Source organism: Ictidomys tridecemlineatus, chromosome 9 (genome assembly GCF_052094955.1).
Source record: "Ictidomys tridecemlineatus isolate mIctTri1 chromosome 9, mIctTri1.hap1, whole genome shotgun sequence".
NCBI lineage: Eukaryota > Metazoa > Chordata > Mammalia > Rodentia > Sciuridae > Ictidomys > Ictidomys tridecemlineatus.
This window is the reverse complement of record NC_135485.1, coordinates 145,720,958-145,739,245: the sequence shown is the minus strand read 5'-3', so window position 1 is coordinate 145,739,245 and position 18,288 is coordinate 145,720,958. Positions and strand designations below refer to the sequence as shown.

General features: G+C 38.0%; 1 protein-coding gene across 5 annotated transcripts in view; it reads left to right on the top strand.

The window, feature by feature from the left end:
- The window catches only part of Afg2a (AAA ATPase AFG2A), a 253,129-nt gene that overhangs the window by 193,220 nt on the left and 41,621 nt on the right, over positions 1–18,288 (top strand). For 3 of the 5 annotated variants that reach the window (XM_078022145.1, XM_078022150.1, XM_078022146.1), the window contains one exon: positions 7,961–8,125. In XM_078022145.1, the coding sequence (XP_077878271.1) occupies positions 7,961–8,125 (165 nt within the window). Of the gene's footprint in view, positions 1–7,960; positions 8,126–18,288 lie in introns of those variants that run through there. The other 2 variants (XM_078022148.1, XM_078022147.1) reach the window with 1 other exon arrangement.

Here is an 18,288-nt window from a genome sequence, read left to right as displayed (position 1 = left end):
CTTACCTCAAGTCAATTCATCTCAGCACTTACAAATTCTCAATTTCTATTTTCTGAACCATTTGTAATAATTTTAAGATTTGGCCATTACCTTCTACACAAATAATAGTTTATGTTTTTTAAAAAAGAATACAAAGAAAATAAAATTATCGATCCTTTGGCCTTTGAAAACAAGAAACAAAACGTTTCTTTTCTCATAGCTTATATTGTGCATGGTTTTAAGTATACACTTCTCAAAAGAGTTTCTTATACAAAGGATGTGTGTATAGTACAAATTTTGTATCATTACTGCCCACTCAGTTACACTCTGCATTTAAAGATGTCAGACTACTTCTTGTGAAAGGTTTACCAAGGCTTCCAAAGAGGTTTAAATGATTAGACCACACACACAGCTAATAAGTGATTGGGCTAGAATTTTAATCCAATTAGGCTGATTCTTCTGCCCTGACTTTTAACCTTGTATGCCAAATTAGAAATTTAAAATCCAGTCATATACTCAGAAGAGTCAGAATTTTCTAGAAAGGAGACTTCTTAGATGAGACTTGAACAAGAGGTGGAGCCTGCCTGACAGACACAAAGGTAAAGTGTCTTTCTAAGGGAGGAGCGTGCGTGTGAGGGTGGGCAGACAGGCAGAAGGCAGTGTGTTTGGCTGACTGGAGCCCCAGGTGGAGAAAGGAAAGGGAGCTGCAGATGAGGTAGGAGAGGTGGAACTGAACTGTGGAGGCGGGTAATGCCAAGCTTGAAGTATGATTAGATGGCTAGAAGACAGGAAGCTATGGCATTTGCAGTTGGAGCCATAAGTTTAGCAGTGTTATGGATGAAGAGATCACTGCAGGCTTCACGACATTCTGGAGGTTATAGTGGCATGACTTCCCACAATAAACTTTTATTGAACACCTCTTAGATGCTGTGGGAGCTTCCAGCATTGAGCAAAATGAATGGGATTCCTGCCCCATCGCATTCAGCCTTCAGTCTATTGGGAAAGACAGACTATTAACAAACACACCAGTGGACAATAAAGAAGATTGGGAGAAATGACAGTTTCAAGAGAGACTTAAGAGGTAGCATTAACCACGCCTGTGAATCAGTTGGATTTAGAGGAAGAGAAAGGTGCCTAGAATAAATCCAGAGCTTCTTAGAAATAAATCAGAGCTGTCACCAAGAACCCAGCTCTGCCTGGTTTCTGGAAAGGTTTTCCCCATGAGTCATGGTCCACTTTGAGAGTTCACTGACAGGCAGAGGTTCCCTGCTCTGCTCTGTGCTGCAGGAAGCACTCCCTGGATCATGTCTGATGTTCAATCGGTGGGAGTCTGGGGCCCCCCAAAAGCACCTCTCCTAATACTTTGATCAGAATAAGCATTCTGTTCTGATTAAATTAGATTTGATCATCTGACAGAATATGAACCTGTAAGTATTGAATTTTAGAATTTATGAAAACGAAAAGGCAGCCCTGTGACCATGGTGTAGGGCTGGAGGGGGAAGTGTCTTTCATAAGAAGTAATGTTTCAAGTCCTTACAAGGTCAGAAGAAGAAAAGAAGGTTGTCCTTGTTACTGATGTGTTTTTGGTAACGACCACATAATGTAAGCTGTGGGGCATTTCATTGGGCAAGAAAAGCAGGGGATGCTCTATGGACATCTAGAATTGGGGGCTGGAAGACCCATTTAAAGATCATCTAGAGTTGACTGTAGCTCCACAGTAGAACACTTGCCCAGTGTGGGTCAGGCCCCGACTTTTTCTCCACTGCCACAAAAAACAAATGAATAGTGGTGAGGTTGTGGCTCAGTGGTAGAGCACTTGCCTAGCATGAGTGAGGTACTAGGTTCAGTTCTCAGCACCACATATAAATGAATAAAAATAAAGGTCCATTAACAACTAAAAAATATTTTAAAAGAAAATAAATAAATAATGATTCAAATAAAAGGTCATCCAGTGTAATAATTACTCAGCTGGAACTGCTTGCAGAATCATGTAGAAAGTTTATGTGTATGTAATGTTAGCGAGAATCTTTGTCAGATGCACAGAGGCCTCTGGATAAAGTGCTACCTTTAAGAAACTGAAGCCATTAGAGGTGCAGAGACTTGCCCGAGGTCTTTAAAAAGAAGCTTGCCCTGAGGTGTTTTGGGGTTTTTTTAAAATATTGTTTTAATGAAGAAGGTGCAGTATCTAGTATGACCTTAGAGCCAGAAGGGTCCAGAGTATTAAAAAGCCTTGACTTGCTTTTTCACTGCATTTTCATATGATTATTTTAAAGTAACGCAACACTCCATCATTCTGAATGCATTCTTTCACCCTGATACCCCAGAACAGTAATTCTAAGAAATCCTAGGAAGTCAGTTCACTTATTCTGGGTTCAACAGGAAGCAAGGCTCTTTTCTACTATGTTTTAATCATAATTTTCACTTACAAGATCAGGCCAGGAAAAGCCTAGCTGGCTGTTGGCCCAGACAGTCATTTAGGTGTGCTCAGCCTCCACAGCCCAGGGACAGTTCCAGCTGGGAGCAGAGCAGAGACGTGTGTCAAGTGGCCCATTGACTAGCAGACATGTCCGATGTGTGTCCTTTACTTCTGCGTTCTTTCAGCTATTAGAAAAGACATGCTAAAATGCATTGAATTTCAGTTTTTTTCAGAAGGGCAAAAAGAGTAACTGCAAGAAAAAGAGCCACGCTACTTAGACTTGCATCCCTAGCAACTAAAACAGGACCTGGCACCACTACTACTACTCCTCCTCCTCCTACCCCTCCTCCTCCTCCTCCTACCCCTCCTCCTCCTCCTCCTACCCCTCCTCCTCCTCCTCCTACCCCTCCTCCTCCTCCTCCTCCTCCTCCCCCTCCCCCTCTTCTCCTCTTCCCCCCCTCCTCCTCTTCCCCCCCCTCCCCCCTAGAATGAGAATGTTTGTTTATTTGGTCGTTGATAATGAGTATGATGTTCTACTGACATGATTGTAAAAGAAAAAGGTCTGATTCAACATTCAGAAACCCCAGATTTCAGCCTAATTTCTGCAATTTTTATATGATATTGGGCTTCATTTCTTTGTATATAATAGAAGTATAACAATACCTAATTCCCAGGATTTGGAGAAATATTAAATGAGATACCATGTGAAAAGAAAGTATTTTATAGATTCTGTATTCCAGATGTTTTGAAAATAGCATTTTCCAAAGTGGAAATGAAATATCAGCTTTTGAGATGTTCTGTGATTAAAAATTAAGAATTTGAGGTCAAATTCCTACATGCCACTATAACCTTTTTTGGAGATTTTTAGTGTGCAATAGGCTAGAAAAAGCCCTGCATACAGAAATTTACATAAACCTTTAATTTTATTTCTACGCAATGTTTCCCAAACTTGTTCAACTAGAAAACCCTTTTCTCATTGCACCTGTTAACACTCATTGGAATAGTTTGTGAAACACTGATATGATATAGGAAGGTGGTTAAACCCTGAGTCCTAGCAATCTGTTTAGAACTCTAGGCATTATCATGTGAAACAAAAACAGGTTTGGTTATTGGATTGAAATGACTGTCCTATATTCATGGAAAAATCATAGAAATTGATGTTACAATTTGTTGAATAAGTAATCTGCCATTAAATTTATTGATTTATAAATATTGAGAATCTAACAAATGTAAGACTTTTTACTTTTTTAAATCAATGTTGTTTGGTTATAATGTGCATATAATAAATTACATCAATTCATGTGCAGGATTCAATTTGTTTGGGGTTTTTTCCGGTACTGAGGATTGATCCCCGGGTGCTCTACCACTGAACTACACCCCCAGCATCCCCTCACTTTTTTTTTTTTTGGGTGGGTGCATGCCGGGGATTGAACTCGGGGGCACTTGATCTCTGAGCCACATCCCCGGCCCTATTTTGAATTTTATTTAGAGACAGGGTCTCACTGAGTTGTTTAGCGCCTCACTTTTTCTAAGGCTGGCTTTAAACTCATGATCCTCCTGTCTCACCTTCTGGAGATGCTGGGTTACAGGTGTGTGCCAGCACAAGTTCATCTAATTTAAATACGTGTAAACCTGTGAACTACCTCTGCAATCAAAGTATATGACCCTTTCTATCACCCCCAAAAGATCGCTTTTGCCCTAATGCAGGCCATCTCTGTGTTTCTCTCAGGCTTCAGTCAGTGACTACTGTTTTTTTGTTGTTGTTGTTGTTAGTACAGAGTGTGTGAGTTTTTCTTAATATTTTATGTAAGTGTAATTATTATATAGTTTGTGCTCTTTTATGTCAGGGTTATTTTTTTTATTCCAGACAGTGATTTTTAAGATTTACATATTATTGTTTCAATATTTTGTTCCTTTTTATTGTTTTAATAATATTCCATTATATGTTTTGTGTGTACACCTATAAATTAGACATTGAATTGTTGACAGTTTTTAGCTACTATTATAAGGCTGTTATGAACACCCATGTACAAGTTTGTATGGATATAGGTATTTGATCCTCTCAGATAAATATCCAGGAATGGAATACTTCAGTCATTATGGTCTGGTATGTTTCCCTTTTTAAGAAACTGTAAATAGTTTTTCAAAGTGGTTATACTGTTTTATATTCCCATTAGCCACGTATATAAGTTCTAGTTGGTCCATATTCTAGATTAATCTTTGGTATTACCAGTGTCATTAATTTAAGTTATTCTTATGGTAATAGTGATATTTCACTATGATTCAAATTTGCATTGATCCAGTGGCTAATTATGTTGAATATCTTTTCATGTGTTTACTTGCCAACCAATAATAGCTTCCTTTTTGAGGTATTCATTCAGATTTTTTGCCTACTTTCTGTTAGGTTTTTTTAATTATTTAATAATAATAAGATGATTTTTTTTTCTTTATAAAAACTATAGTTTTAGTGCCTAATACATTGAGATTTATGAACCATTTTGGGTTAATTTTTAATGTAGTATGAGTGTAATGTCACAGCTAACTTTTTTCTTTCTGGATATCTGGTAGTAGCAGTATCGTTTTCTAAAACAGTTATTGTGTGCTTAAAAAATCAAAATCAGTATGGATTTCTGTATTTTTTAATTACCTGTGATTTTATTCTCAGGATACTGTTTGCACAGTCTTGTAGCTCTAGCATTAGAAATTTTGAAGTCAAATAGTGTGAGTCCTTCAACTTTGTCCTTTCACAAGTTACTCTCACTATTGACAGTCATAGTAGTAAGCTTGCCACGTTTCTTTTAAATCTATAGATAAATTTGAGGAGACTTCATCTCTTGCTGTTGAGCATCCCACTCCATGAACATGGTGTATTTCTCCATTTAGATTGTCTTTACTTTCTCTGAAGAGTGTTTCATATTTTTTAGATGAGAATTCTTTGGTTAATTTTATTCCCAAGTTGTTTGTTTTACTCTTATTAATGTATTTCCATAAAATTGATCTTTCCTGCTTATTACAGACAAACAGTTGAGTTTTTAAAAATATTGTGCTTGTATCATGTGGTCTTGCTAGTAGTCGTTTACTGATTCCTTAGGATTTCTATATGAACAGTGTTTTCCTACAAATGAAGAATATTACTTTTTCACACTCCATGTTTATATCCCTCCCTCATTTTTTCTGATTGCCAAATCTGGTACATCTATTAGAATTTCTTGATCTGATGTTAAAAAAATAAAGTTGAGTATTTCAACATTAAATATGTGCTAGCTATAGGTTTTTCAATAGATACCACTTACTATATTAAAGAAGTCCCCTTCTACCCATAGTTTGCTGAGAATTTTTCATTGTGAGTGAATCTTTTAAAGAGGATTTTTAAAATATTGTTAGATCATTTTGCCAGATTTTTAAAAGGTTTTGTAATCTAATTATCCCAAGAATCATTCATCTGTAATTTTCAGCTTTTGCAATATCTTTGCCAGGTTTTAGAGTTAATATACTAACCTTATAAAACAACTGAGAAGTATTCTGAAGTGGTTATAGGATTTCAGTGTTAAATTCAGAAGTGAAAGTACCTGGACTTAGAGGTTCTTGATGGGAAAGTTGGCATAGCCAGTTCAGTGGTTTAATGAATTCAGTTCAATTTTTCAAAACATTTGAGGAATGGAGAGCTTTAGTTGGAGAAGAGAGTCTTTCTGCGGAGAAACTTAGGCAGGTACCCCAAGGAGTTAACCACCCAAGGATCTGCTGGAAAGCATCCAAGGTAGAAGGAACATTGAGTGCCAAGGGTCATAATATGGGTTATCTTGGTGAGTTTACCAAGTGCCCTTGAAAGGAACGTATATCCTGAGGTGGTTGGTGTGCTGTTCTAGAATTATACATATAGATTAAATTTGACATTCTTTCACCAGAACAACCTTTGAATATAAGTTGTATCCTTTCACTTTTCCACCTAAAGCTTTCTGGTAGCTTTCTTTTTTATATAAAACTATAAATACACACACATACACACACCTACAAATATAGATATTTGTTGCTTCACCTTTATTTTATTTATACATGGTGCTGAGAATCGAACCCAGTGCCTCACACATGCCAGGCAAGCATGCTCAGCCCCAGCCCCAGCCCCAGCCCCATGGCTTCCTTTTTATACTCACTGTTGGGCCTTAAGAGCTACTCATCACACTTTCTGACCTCAGTTCCTGCCTCTCTTCTTGTATTCATTATGCCATGTTTTCTATTTTTTTTCCCATAAAACATGCCAGTTATTCTTGACTTAGCACTTGATGTTCCTTCTACCTTGAATACTTTCCAGTAGATCCTCGTATGGTTAACTCCTTTCTGCCTCAGAAAGACTCTCTTCTCCAACTAAAGCTACCCACTCCCTCAAGGGATGGATGCACATACTACACACATACACCCCTTTCCAACCCATTTCTCTTTTTTACCAGCTTCACTGAGATATAAATCACAAACTATAGCTTGGTGAGAATAGTGCACATCTATGTAATCCCATCAGCTCAGGAGGCTGAGGCAGGAGGATCACAAGTTCAAGGCCAGCTTTAGCACCTTAGCAAGGCCCTGTCTCAAAATAAAAATAATCCCCAGTAAATAAATAAATACCACAAAATCAATTCATTTAAAATATGTCCCTCATTGGTTTTTAATATATTCATAGATATGTGTAACCATTCCCACAATTTATCTTATCTATCTTATTCATACTTTTTTCTACTATCAGAACTGTTTGGTGAGTAATACATGCTCAGTAAATTCTTCTGAATAAGTAAGTTCATTATTCATAAGGTTATTGAGGCATTAGTCTCCAGTGAAATGTCAGGAAAGTTCAATTGGCAGATTCAACTCTAGGCATTCTTCTATCAGAGCTGTGCTATTTGTATTACTGAATTAACTAACAGCTTGTGCATATTTAAGAGTTATTGAAGACAGCTGGTGCAGTGGCTTTAAAATAAAAAATACAAAGGACTGAGAATGTAGCTCAGTGGTAAAGCACCCCTGAGTTCAATATCTAGCTCTGCCCCCCCTCAAAAAAAAATAGTTATTGAAAGAGCCAGTTATTGTCCCACACACTTATAATCCCAACTACTCAGGAAGCTGAAGCAGGAGGATTGCTATTTTGAGACCAGCTTGGGTGATTTAGTTAGACTCTTGTCTCAGATTTTTAAAAAATGAAAAAGGGATGTAACTCAATGGTAGAGCACCTCTGTGTTTAATTTCTGGTACTGAAGGGGGAGTTACTAAAGGAAGTTATGAAAAATTCCTTTTGATATAATGAATGCAAAACATATGCTACCTTTCTAAGAGAGTGACTTTTTACTCACTAACAATTGGTGAGAAACAGAAAGCCCCCCAGAAATACTGATTTTTCTATTTTCAGGAATGTTCCAGACATTATTTGTAAATTTGAAATAGATTATTAGTATCCATATTGCTTGTGTTTTTTGCTGGTTCTGGATATCATGAGATGCTGAGCATACCCTTTCCCGGATGCCTTGATGTAGAATGTCGGTTCTGAGCTAGTTAATCTTTACTACTCTCCCTTCTCTCTAGGCTTTAATGCGGCCTGGACGAATTGATAGAATCATCTATGTGCCTTTACCAGATGCAGCAACAAGAAGGGAAATATTCAACCTGCAGTTTCACGCTATGCCAATCAGTAACGAGGTTGACTTGGATGAACTCATCCTGCAAACCCATACATACTCAGGAGCAGAGGTAAGATAACTTCTTTCAAAGTACCTTTGTGGTTGGGACTATAGCCCGGTGACAAACCATGTGCTTCTAATGGAAGAGGCCAAGTTTGTCCCCCAGCACTGGGGAAGAAATGGTGAGAGGGAAGCAGTGGCTTGGGACCATGAAGCAAATGAAGTTGCTTGCTAATGACTGCTTTAGATGACGTTGTGCTAAGGAATCTTTGAACAGGAAAACTAAGTTACATTGTGCTTCACCTGGCCTGTATTGTAGCACAGTTATTATGGTTTTGTTTTGGGGGGTTTTTTGGTACCTGGGATTGAATCCAGGGGCACTTAACCACTGAGCCACATCCCCTGCCCTTTTTTTGTATTTAATTTAGAGACAAGGTCTCACTGAGTTGCTTAGCGTCTTGCTTTTTTGCTGAGGCTGGCTTTGAACTCATGATCCTCCCTCCTGCCTCAGCCTCCAGGGCCAGTGGGATTACAGGCATGCGCCACCGCACTTGGCTATTAAGTTTTTTAATATGACTCCTGTGATTTCTCAAAGTGTAGTCTTGAGATAAGTAACGTGAGATAGTGGGAAGAACCCTGAGTGGAAGCCGACTCTCCTTTCAACTTCTCAGTAACAGCTATTTCCAACCAGTCATGTTTCATTGAATTTTTATTATTTACTTATTTTAACCTGTCAAATGGGAATGATAGTACAACCCACTGATTGAACCCAGGGTTTTGCACATGATAGGCAAATGCTCTACCACTGAGCTACTTCCCCATTCATTTTTATTTTATTTTGAGACAGTGTCTTACTGAGTTACTAAGGCCATCCTCAAACTTGTGATCCTCCTGCCTCAGCCTCTCAGGTAGCTGGGATTGCAGGCATATGTCACCATGTTCAGCTTCTACTGAATTCTTAACAAAAGGACATACTGTTGGGCTGGGGATGTGGCTCAACCAGTAACGCACTCGCCTGGCATGCGCAGGGCGCTGGGTTCAATCCTCAGGACCACATAAAAATAAAATAAAGGTGTCGTGTCCACCGAAAACTGAAAAATAAATATTAAAAAAAAATTCTCTTCTCTCTTTCTCTCTCTCTCTTCTCTCTTCTCTCTTCTCTCTTAAAAAAAAAAAAAAAAAAGACATACTATATACCTCACACAGAAATAGCATGTGAATACCACTGGTGGAGTCATACTGCAAAGTTAGTATTTTTTAAGGAAGATATTATAGATTCTTTTTTCTATTCTGAAAAATCCAGTAGGCTGGGACTGTACATCCTATTTTGTTTGCTGTTTTTACCCATTTTCTGTAAAAACCAAAGAGATTTACATGTCACAGATCATAAGTGGTACCATAGGTAAATTTCTATGTAGAGTTGACTTTCATGTATCATGCAGTGTAGTTAATAGAAACATCCAAAATCAGTCTCGCATCTACTCATGTTTTTATGTTATGAATTATGGAATTTTATTCTCCTTCTTATTAATTAAGTTTTTCAACAACACTGGGTTTGGGAGCCATGTGGAAAGTAGCTTGAAAAGCAGTTGACAGGCACTTACATTTAAGTTCTGTCTGAAACAGTATCTTCATGAGCATCTCTTTGCATGACCATTTATAAAGTTAAGATGAACATAAAATTGACTACTCCAGCAATCATAAAATTCAGTTTGGATGTGAATCTTAAGGGCAGGCTTCATATATATAATATGACAGTTTATAGGAAACAAACAACAAGAAGAAGCCATACATTTTTTGCTTGAGTGACGTGGGACAGCAGTTAGCACGCTGCAGATGCACCTTCTCACTTTGAAGTAGTTCAAGTAGCAACACTGATACAAAACAGAAAGTAAAGCCAATGAGATTTTGTCTGGCTTAAAAGAAAACACTCAGTGCCAGCAGTTGTTGTAGCAGCTTGCTGGCTCTTATGTGGTGATGTCTTATTCATCTAAAATATAAGGGCATTTATGATTAATTTTTATATCAAATCCTCTAAAAGTTTTCACAGGAGAAGCAGAACAAATTCTGTCCTTCCTTGATTTAAATGTCTGCATCCCACAGTGCTCAGGCAAGGGAGGAGATTGCGCTGTGGTCCTGTTTATAATTTACAACTTCATAGAAATGTTATCTCAGAACTACATCTTAGTAGTTCTGTGGTTCTTAGTCTGGAAAAGACAGGTTTGTTTCACCTGGGTTTTCAGTTTACTTTTGTTGTTGATGTTACTCTAAATATTTAGGAGGTTCACATAAGTATTTGAGGAGAACTCTTATTTTTTTTTAAAGGATTTAAAATTGGTCAATAAGAAATTCAGGACAAAATGTCTCACTTTCTTTCCTCTGTCTTTTAATTGGAACAAAAGTAGAGCTATAAAGTTTTAAAGCCAAAATTAATTAGGTTTGAGGGTTTTGTGTGTGTGTGTGTGTGTGTGTGTGTGTTTTCTTTTTTTTTTTTTTTTTAACAGTGAGATGAATTTAGAGCCAGAGTCTCAGGCACCTGACTCTGTAGACTCAGTGCATTGCAACTCTGTTGTGACTAATTTCTGTCCTTCCCAGGCCAAGGCCATGTCCTTCAGCACATGTTTAACAAATGCTGGAGAAACTGGCAGGGGTCAGAGGATCTGAGCTCTTTTCTTTCTTTATTTAATTTCTTTGAACCTTGGTTTTCTAATTTGTAAAGTCTTTTTGTGAAATTGTTTCAAGGTCCTGTAGTGAGATAACAAATGTAAAATCACCAAGCAACAATGCCTATGTGAAGAGTACCTCCTAGTGTTTTTCCCCTTCACCCTCTTTCTTCTCACCTGTTTTATATTTCTATTTCCCACCAAGATGTTAGATAATGTTGCTACAAGGTGGCAATATGTTTTGCATTGCCTCAATAACCAGATAAATCATTTATCTGAAAGCTAAATGATAATTGTTTTTCTTATTCTTTCCTTTAAAATATAAAAATTTGCTTAATATAGTGTTCTTAGAATAGTATTATAAATCTAGCTGTAGAAAGTTTTTTAAAGAGATTTATTAAACACGTTTCACACCAAATGTTAAAAAATTCATGTTTTTTTTAAACTTAGTTTTTTTAATCCTTATTTTAATATGAGAATGACTGTCTTGTCTTGAGTTCTGCTCAGTAGTCTCTGCCTTCCTAGGTTTAATGATAGCCTAAGGTCTTCATGCCAGCTTGACATCAAAAATTCACCTCCTGGTGCCTCAGGAACTGAGGAAAGACTGTCTTCACCATGCCTGAGCTCTTGGAGCTATTACAAGGAGAGCCTTGAATTGCTTTTCTATCTTGCTGATTAACATTCCTTTTGACATATTCTTTCCTCCCACACAATAAAAACAGGAGCAATTAGAGCCACTTAGAATGTCTGTGCTCTTCCTTCGCAGCTTCTCTTGTGTTCGAACGTGTTCCCCAGCCGAGAAATCAGAACCCAGGTGTTAGGGTCTGGAACAGATCTGCTGTTCATTTGACCAGTCTGACAGCACAGCTGAGATGGGAATTGGGACTCAGCAGCAGGACAGGGCACCCTTTGGTGTCGTCTCAGGCTCTTACCAGCTATAGTACAGAGTGGCGGGTTGTAGTGTCCCTTCCCATGTGAGGCAGAGCCTCCACCCTGTGTGGTAACCTGCCTGCAACCACCTTTTGCATCTAAGGACAAGCTGTCCTGTGGAAGCCTGCTCTAGCCAACTGGTCTTCTATTCATGTTTGAGATTTCTTTGTTATTTTCTTCCTCTTTCTTGAGCTTTTATCCTAAAATTCTGAATTTGACCTCAGAATTGCAAAATGCTTAAGTAAGCAACCTTCTGAAATCACAACTTTGTCAGTAAACCTTCACAACCACTCCACGCAGGAGTGGCATTTCCTTCCTCACGCTTTATGCTTGTCTCTGTTTGGCTTCCTTGGCTCTTAATGCATTTCCCCTCGTGGTAATTGTGGTGTGAACAACTGCCTTGTCTTCCCAGACCTCCTCTCTGCAGAAACAAGGTCTCATACCAGTGGATATTCCTGCACAGGGTAGTTCCTACATGTGTTGGTTCGGATGTACTTTACCAATCAAAAATCTTGGCCTTAATGTTCACTAAAATGGCACCTTTTAGTGTAAATTGCCATTTCTTATACACCATCTATGTTGAGCACCCTAACTCTGTGGGGACAGTGACCTAGCAAAAGAAATGGCTGTAAGCAAGAGCACTTGATTTGTCTGCAGTCCCACCAAGATCCAGATCTTTCTGTTCCTCCTGAAGATTCTTGGTGACCTGTGCATGGTCTGAGTTGACAGTGAGTCTCTGAAACCACTGTGTCATTCCCTTTGACCTCTCCAAACCTCTTGTGAAGATCTGCCTGTTCTTGTAGGGAGTGGCTTAGCAAACTGAACAGCAGATGCAAAAGTCTTTACTCCTTTGTATAAAACTTCTCTTTACAATGCTTGCCTCTACCTACCTTCTTTCCATCTTCCCCCAAATGCATAAGCGATTTGAATTTAGGAACTTTGGTTTTGGTTTTGGTTTTGGTTTTACTATTATTATTTATTTCATTCCCCAGGTATTGTGTACAAGACTTGTGATTTAGAGGGAAAGACACATCAACAACCACATTCTGTTCATGTGGCATGATCTAGGCATGTGTGGTATTGCCAGATAAAGAAGGGAGTCAAAAGAGCCAGGGTTAAAGGTGCAGGCACAGCCTTCACCTCTGTAAAGGGCCCTTGGATTTTGGTCTTATCCATCTTTGTATCACATTACGTAGCACACTGCCTCACATAGAGCTGATACATGTCCATGGAATACACAGATGTATATTTTACATCTCAAATAGATAAACTACACTCTGAGTTTAATAAAAGTCAAGTGGACTATGTCTTCTGAGCCACATTATATAACATATTTTTGGATAGAAACTCCTAGGACAAAGACCTTTTCCCAGCAGCTTTGTTCAGTGGATAAAATATGTCTGTCCTGTTGTAAATGAACTATGAAAAGAGACTTCACAGCAGAGACCAACATTTACTAAAAGTAGATTTTTAAGACTTAACTCATCAGCCACCACCCCCTCCCTTCCCTCCTCTCTAGTATCTTGTCATCTACTTGCTAAATGAAGAAACTTAGTAAAAGCCAAGACCCATCTTGGCCATTTACTACAACACAAATTTGGCCTAACCATTTATCATTTCTACAGATCACATTCTCATCTTTTAATAACAGTAGAAAAAAGGTCTCTATGGTCCTTTCAAGTGTTAAAAATCTGTGTGATGACATACCCGTCATACATTCGATTCATTGTATAGGAAACCCCGTAGAAGTTGGAACTCCAAGGTATTTAACATGGTCATGTGTATCTTATGGTACTTCTAGAAACCTGGGGCCTTGGCATCTTAGTGCCTCTAAAACTTGGCTTCTGTTGCCTACAGATCCTGATCATGGCATCAGAGGAATGGGAACTTAGGACAACCAGCAGTGCATACAACTTGGTTTTTAATGAAATTCTTTAGCAAACTTAACAGTTTTTCACTGCACAGAAATAAATGTTTTACCTGCTCAGAGATTCCTAAGTCTAGTGATATCACTTACACACACACACACACACACATATTTTTGGTCCTAAGTCATTTGGCAGTTCTGCTTTTCAGCTTCTTTAAGAACGGATGCTCATCATATTCAATATTTATGGTTTTAGAGGCACTCAGAAAAAAAGAAATGTACAGAAGCCAAAGTTTTTCTTGAATTCTCTTTGTTGGCAAAGTAACTGTTCATTGCAGTTACAGTGATTTTAGTTATAACTTAGAGTTTTTGAAACATTCTTTCAGTGCAGAGATTCTAAACTTCAGCTTCTACTTAAATTGGCAATAAAAGCACATGAATTCAGCCTACCTGCACATGAATTCAGCCTACCTAAGATTATGTGAGATAGATGTCCACACCAGCAGATCATCCTCCAGAACACCCCGAGCTGCCATACCTGTACTGCCGACTCCTTGGCAGGGGTTAAGATTGCTGTCTGCTTACAAAAGCATTAGTCAGAAAGGAAGTGGCTGCTGAATGAAATTTGCTAGCAGCAGACTTAATAGATCATTTTATAATCAAATAAATATGGAAGCCCCTTTATAAAGAAGCAGTTATGTCTAGGCAACAAGTTAGTCAGGACCTACCTGATAATCTAGTTCCCAAGGCTGGCAGCCAAGGTGAATATGTCTATGGAAAATTACTTAAGCCTGTAGTAATGCTGATTTCAACATTTAATAGTCCACCTTATTTATTCTCTTCTGAATCTCTGTCAGTCTGTTACTTCCCACTAGTTCTCCAAAATTCTTTTTTTTTTTTTTAACTTTATTTTATGCCGGTGCAGCAGAATGGGGGGTGGGGGGTGACGAATAACTTGTGTATGTTGATACAGCAGGAGTGGGAGCCCTTTATTGTAGGACAACAGAGCTATTTATACATTCCACGCAGCTTATCTTAATTAGCATAAACTAGATACAGCAGTCTATAATAAGGAATCTCCATACTTAATGGCTCACTTTTGTTACTTCTCAAACCACTCCCTCTGGCATTTTGCCAGGCACCATCCAGACTTGTTTACAAACTCTAACATTCCCCTGGCAAAATACCAGGTGTTATTTTGACTTGTTTACAGACTCTAACATTTTTATTTACTTATTTATTTAATGTGGTGCTGAGGATCAAACCCAGTGCCTCACATATACTAGGCAAGTGCTGTACCACTGAGCCACAACCCCAGCCCACCTCCAAAATTCTTGTATAAACTAATGTGTGTTTCTCCATCTTAAAGAAGAATGATATAATGATATAATATTAACTTGAGAGGAATATATGATTTTTAAAAAAGATTTTGTGAAGTGTGCTGTTATGTAGTTATAGATTCTGATGGAGATAGATATCTCTGTTGGTCATCTGAGGTGCTGGAAAGCTAATTTCCAATAATAATTTTAATCTATCTATATATATGAAGAGTATGCACCAATATATGTGAAAACTTCCTGTTTTTCTAAGAATTTTTTTTACTTTGTGAAACTGCATTATGGTTATGGAATGAGAAAGATCTAAATCCAGCCAAGCTTGCCCATTTCCTAGACATATGAGCTGTTTCTTCATCTATAATTGTGGGTAGAAAAGGTCTCTCCTTCATAGAGCTATTGTTCAGTTAGGTGAAACAGTCAAGTAAGGTACTTATCTCAGCATGCACATAATAAATGCTCAGTAAACACCTTTGTTGTATTTTTATGATTAGCAAATCTAGTCCCTATTTTTAATTTTTCCTTGTTAAAGACATGCTAGCTTTTTACTTTTAATGTAAAGCCAGTGTTTATTTGCAAACCATCTGTATATTAACCCCACTTCAGCATTTTAAATAATTCCTACTTTTTCTTTTATAGCTTAATTTTATTTTCTTTTTACATAAATCTCATTTATTTAAAAAATTATTGAATCTAGCAACTTTTAAAAATTGAAAGTTTCAGGCTGGGGTTGCAAGGCTCAGTGGTAGAGCACTTGCCTAGCACTTGTGAGGCCCTGGGTTAGATCCTCAACAACTCATAAAAACAAATAAAATAAATACAACTGAGAAATAAATATTTTTTTAAAAATTGAAAGTCTCTAATTCTTCTAAAATAATTGTTTAGGGAATAAGCATACTGAGTTGCAGTGCCCTTTCTTTTAATCTAAAAGAAAGGGCAGTGTGGACCCAGCATTTAGGTAAGGAAGAGAATTCCTTTACTAAGGACAAAGACATCAAGTTTCATTGCTAGTTTATGGTGGCCACAGTGGGCGTGCTCCCATTTTTCATCCTCAAATGACAGTCATTCTGAGTTCTGAAAGATGTCACTTCCTAAATATTACTAAAAGTCTGTCAAATGCAGTGGCTAAATTATTCGTAAATATGCCCTTTCACAAAGGAAACTGAAAAACAGAAGTGACAAGGGTTATTTGATACACAGTACTTTCTTTTGTGTCTTCTTTGTTTTTATCTTCCAGTAGTATTTCTGGTGGTCTTTAATACAGGTTGGGGTCCCTTATCTGAAATGCCTGGGACCAGCATTTCAAATTCCAGATATTTTTAGATTTAGAATATTTGCAATACTTCACTGGTTGGGCGTTCCCTAATCCAAAAATTCAAAATTTTGAGCTTGAGTCTCAGATTTCAGAGCATTTCAGAGTTGGGGTTTTCAAATTAGGAATGCTCAGCCTGTACTAACTCTTTTTATTTATTCTGAAAAGGCAAGACTATTTTTAGTAAATAATATAATATGACATTATATTCTACTAGTAGCATTTCTGTGTGGGGGAAGCCTTCCCTGCTCCTTCAGGTGTGTTGCATGCTGCTTTACATTGTGAGGCTCCAATGCAATGAATTGTTCTCTCTCTTTTCAAACTGCAGAATATCACACTTTTGGTGTTAAGACTAGACATTCTTCAATTGTAGTAAAAATAGCCACTTTGCATATTTTAATTCACTTTGAAAGGATCCTCAAGGAGCCACAAGAATTGTATTATTTGCTAGAATTGTATTATTGCTAGAATCCTTTAAAATGTAATGGTCAAAAGGTCTTATTATAATAATTTTTATATAACCAAGCGCATCAAATATATATCATGATCTGGTTTATTTTGAACTTTTATTTTTGTTACTACAGTAGTGACAAATCTTGAAGACCTCCAAAATATATCTTAAGGCCTAAACATAACTTTGTGAATATTTAAAGAATTAGTTGACTTACTGCTTGAACTTGACTTATGACTGTAAAGCAAAACTACACTTAAATGTAATTCTGTGTATGAACTAGTCATGCCTTGTAAGCTAGCCACCCCAGAAGGTCGTGTTTTTCTTCTGTGATAGCTAGTACTCTAGACAGTGAATCAATATACTATTCATGTTTAGAAACAAAATTCAGAATAAAGTCACAAAGAATATTGCTCCCATTTATGTACCTGACAGAAAAAGCCACAGGCTGAGTAAAGAGAGACAAAGAGATCAGTGCCCAATAACTGAAAACTGCTTTCTTTTCCCCCCGGTGGTACTTGACCTGAAGTGTCTCCTGGGGGGTGAATTGTCCCCCTCAGTTCATATGGTGACTTCCTAATCAAGCTCCCTTTCTCTCTAGAAGCAGTGCTCCTATGGTCATTTCTGACTCTGTTGGGACATAGGATCTGTAAAGGGTCAGGAGGTTGACTGAGTGGAGAAGAGCATTCCAGTCCACAGGGTCGGCAGCCTGGTCAGGAGCAGGAGTGAGGGAGAGCAGTGTCTCTACAGGTTCTCCCACACCAAAGAAAGGCCACAGGAGGACACAGTGCCAAGGAAGCCATCTACAGGCCAGGACGTCCTCACCAGCAACTAACCATGCTGGCATCTTGATCTCAGAATTACAGCCTTCAGAACTGTGCAAAACTAAATTTCTGTCAGTATAGTCACACCTCTGTATCTGTAGGTTGGGAAATACCTGCCCACCCCCACTCCCCCCAAAAAAGTTTCCAAAACTTCCTAAAAGCAAAACTTGAATTTGCCTCCCACCAAGTATTATGCTGAGTCCACACAGATGAAATGATGTGTACGTGGGCACACCTGCTCTAGCCTCCTCCCCTTCACACACCTTGCTCTCTCCGCTCTCCTTAGGGCATCGGTTGCCCTGAGGCCTGTGCTGACCGTGTTGTTAGACCCCCCTGTGCATACTTCTTTGTCTTTGTCCCCTAAACAATACACTATAAAAGTAACTTACATCATATTAGGTGCTGTAAGTAATCTAGACACTATTTAAATCATACAGGAGGATGTTGTAGTTTATGTGCAAATAATACACCGTTTTATATAAGGTGTAGACCCTTTTATAAATAAGGGTCTTGAAGATCTGCAGATTTTCATATCTCTCAGTTTCTCAGAAACCAGTCCCCTGTGGATATCAAAGGGTGACTATATTTTGTTATGGCAATATTTTGTTATGTCCATTACAGCACATGTCATTGTAGCTCAGGTCATTGTTAAAGTTTGCTTTTCTGTTTGGTAATTGGAAGAGATGATTTCTATCAATAAATAGTCGTTAATTTCAGCCTGAATTGCCTACAGGAAGCAGGTGATTGTAGGCAATTCTTAGTAGGTCAACAATTTTACTGCAAGTTCCTTTTCAAGAATTCCTAGTACTTTTCTTTCTAGAAGCAGTGCTCCTATGGTTATTTGGGCTATCC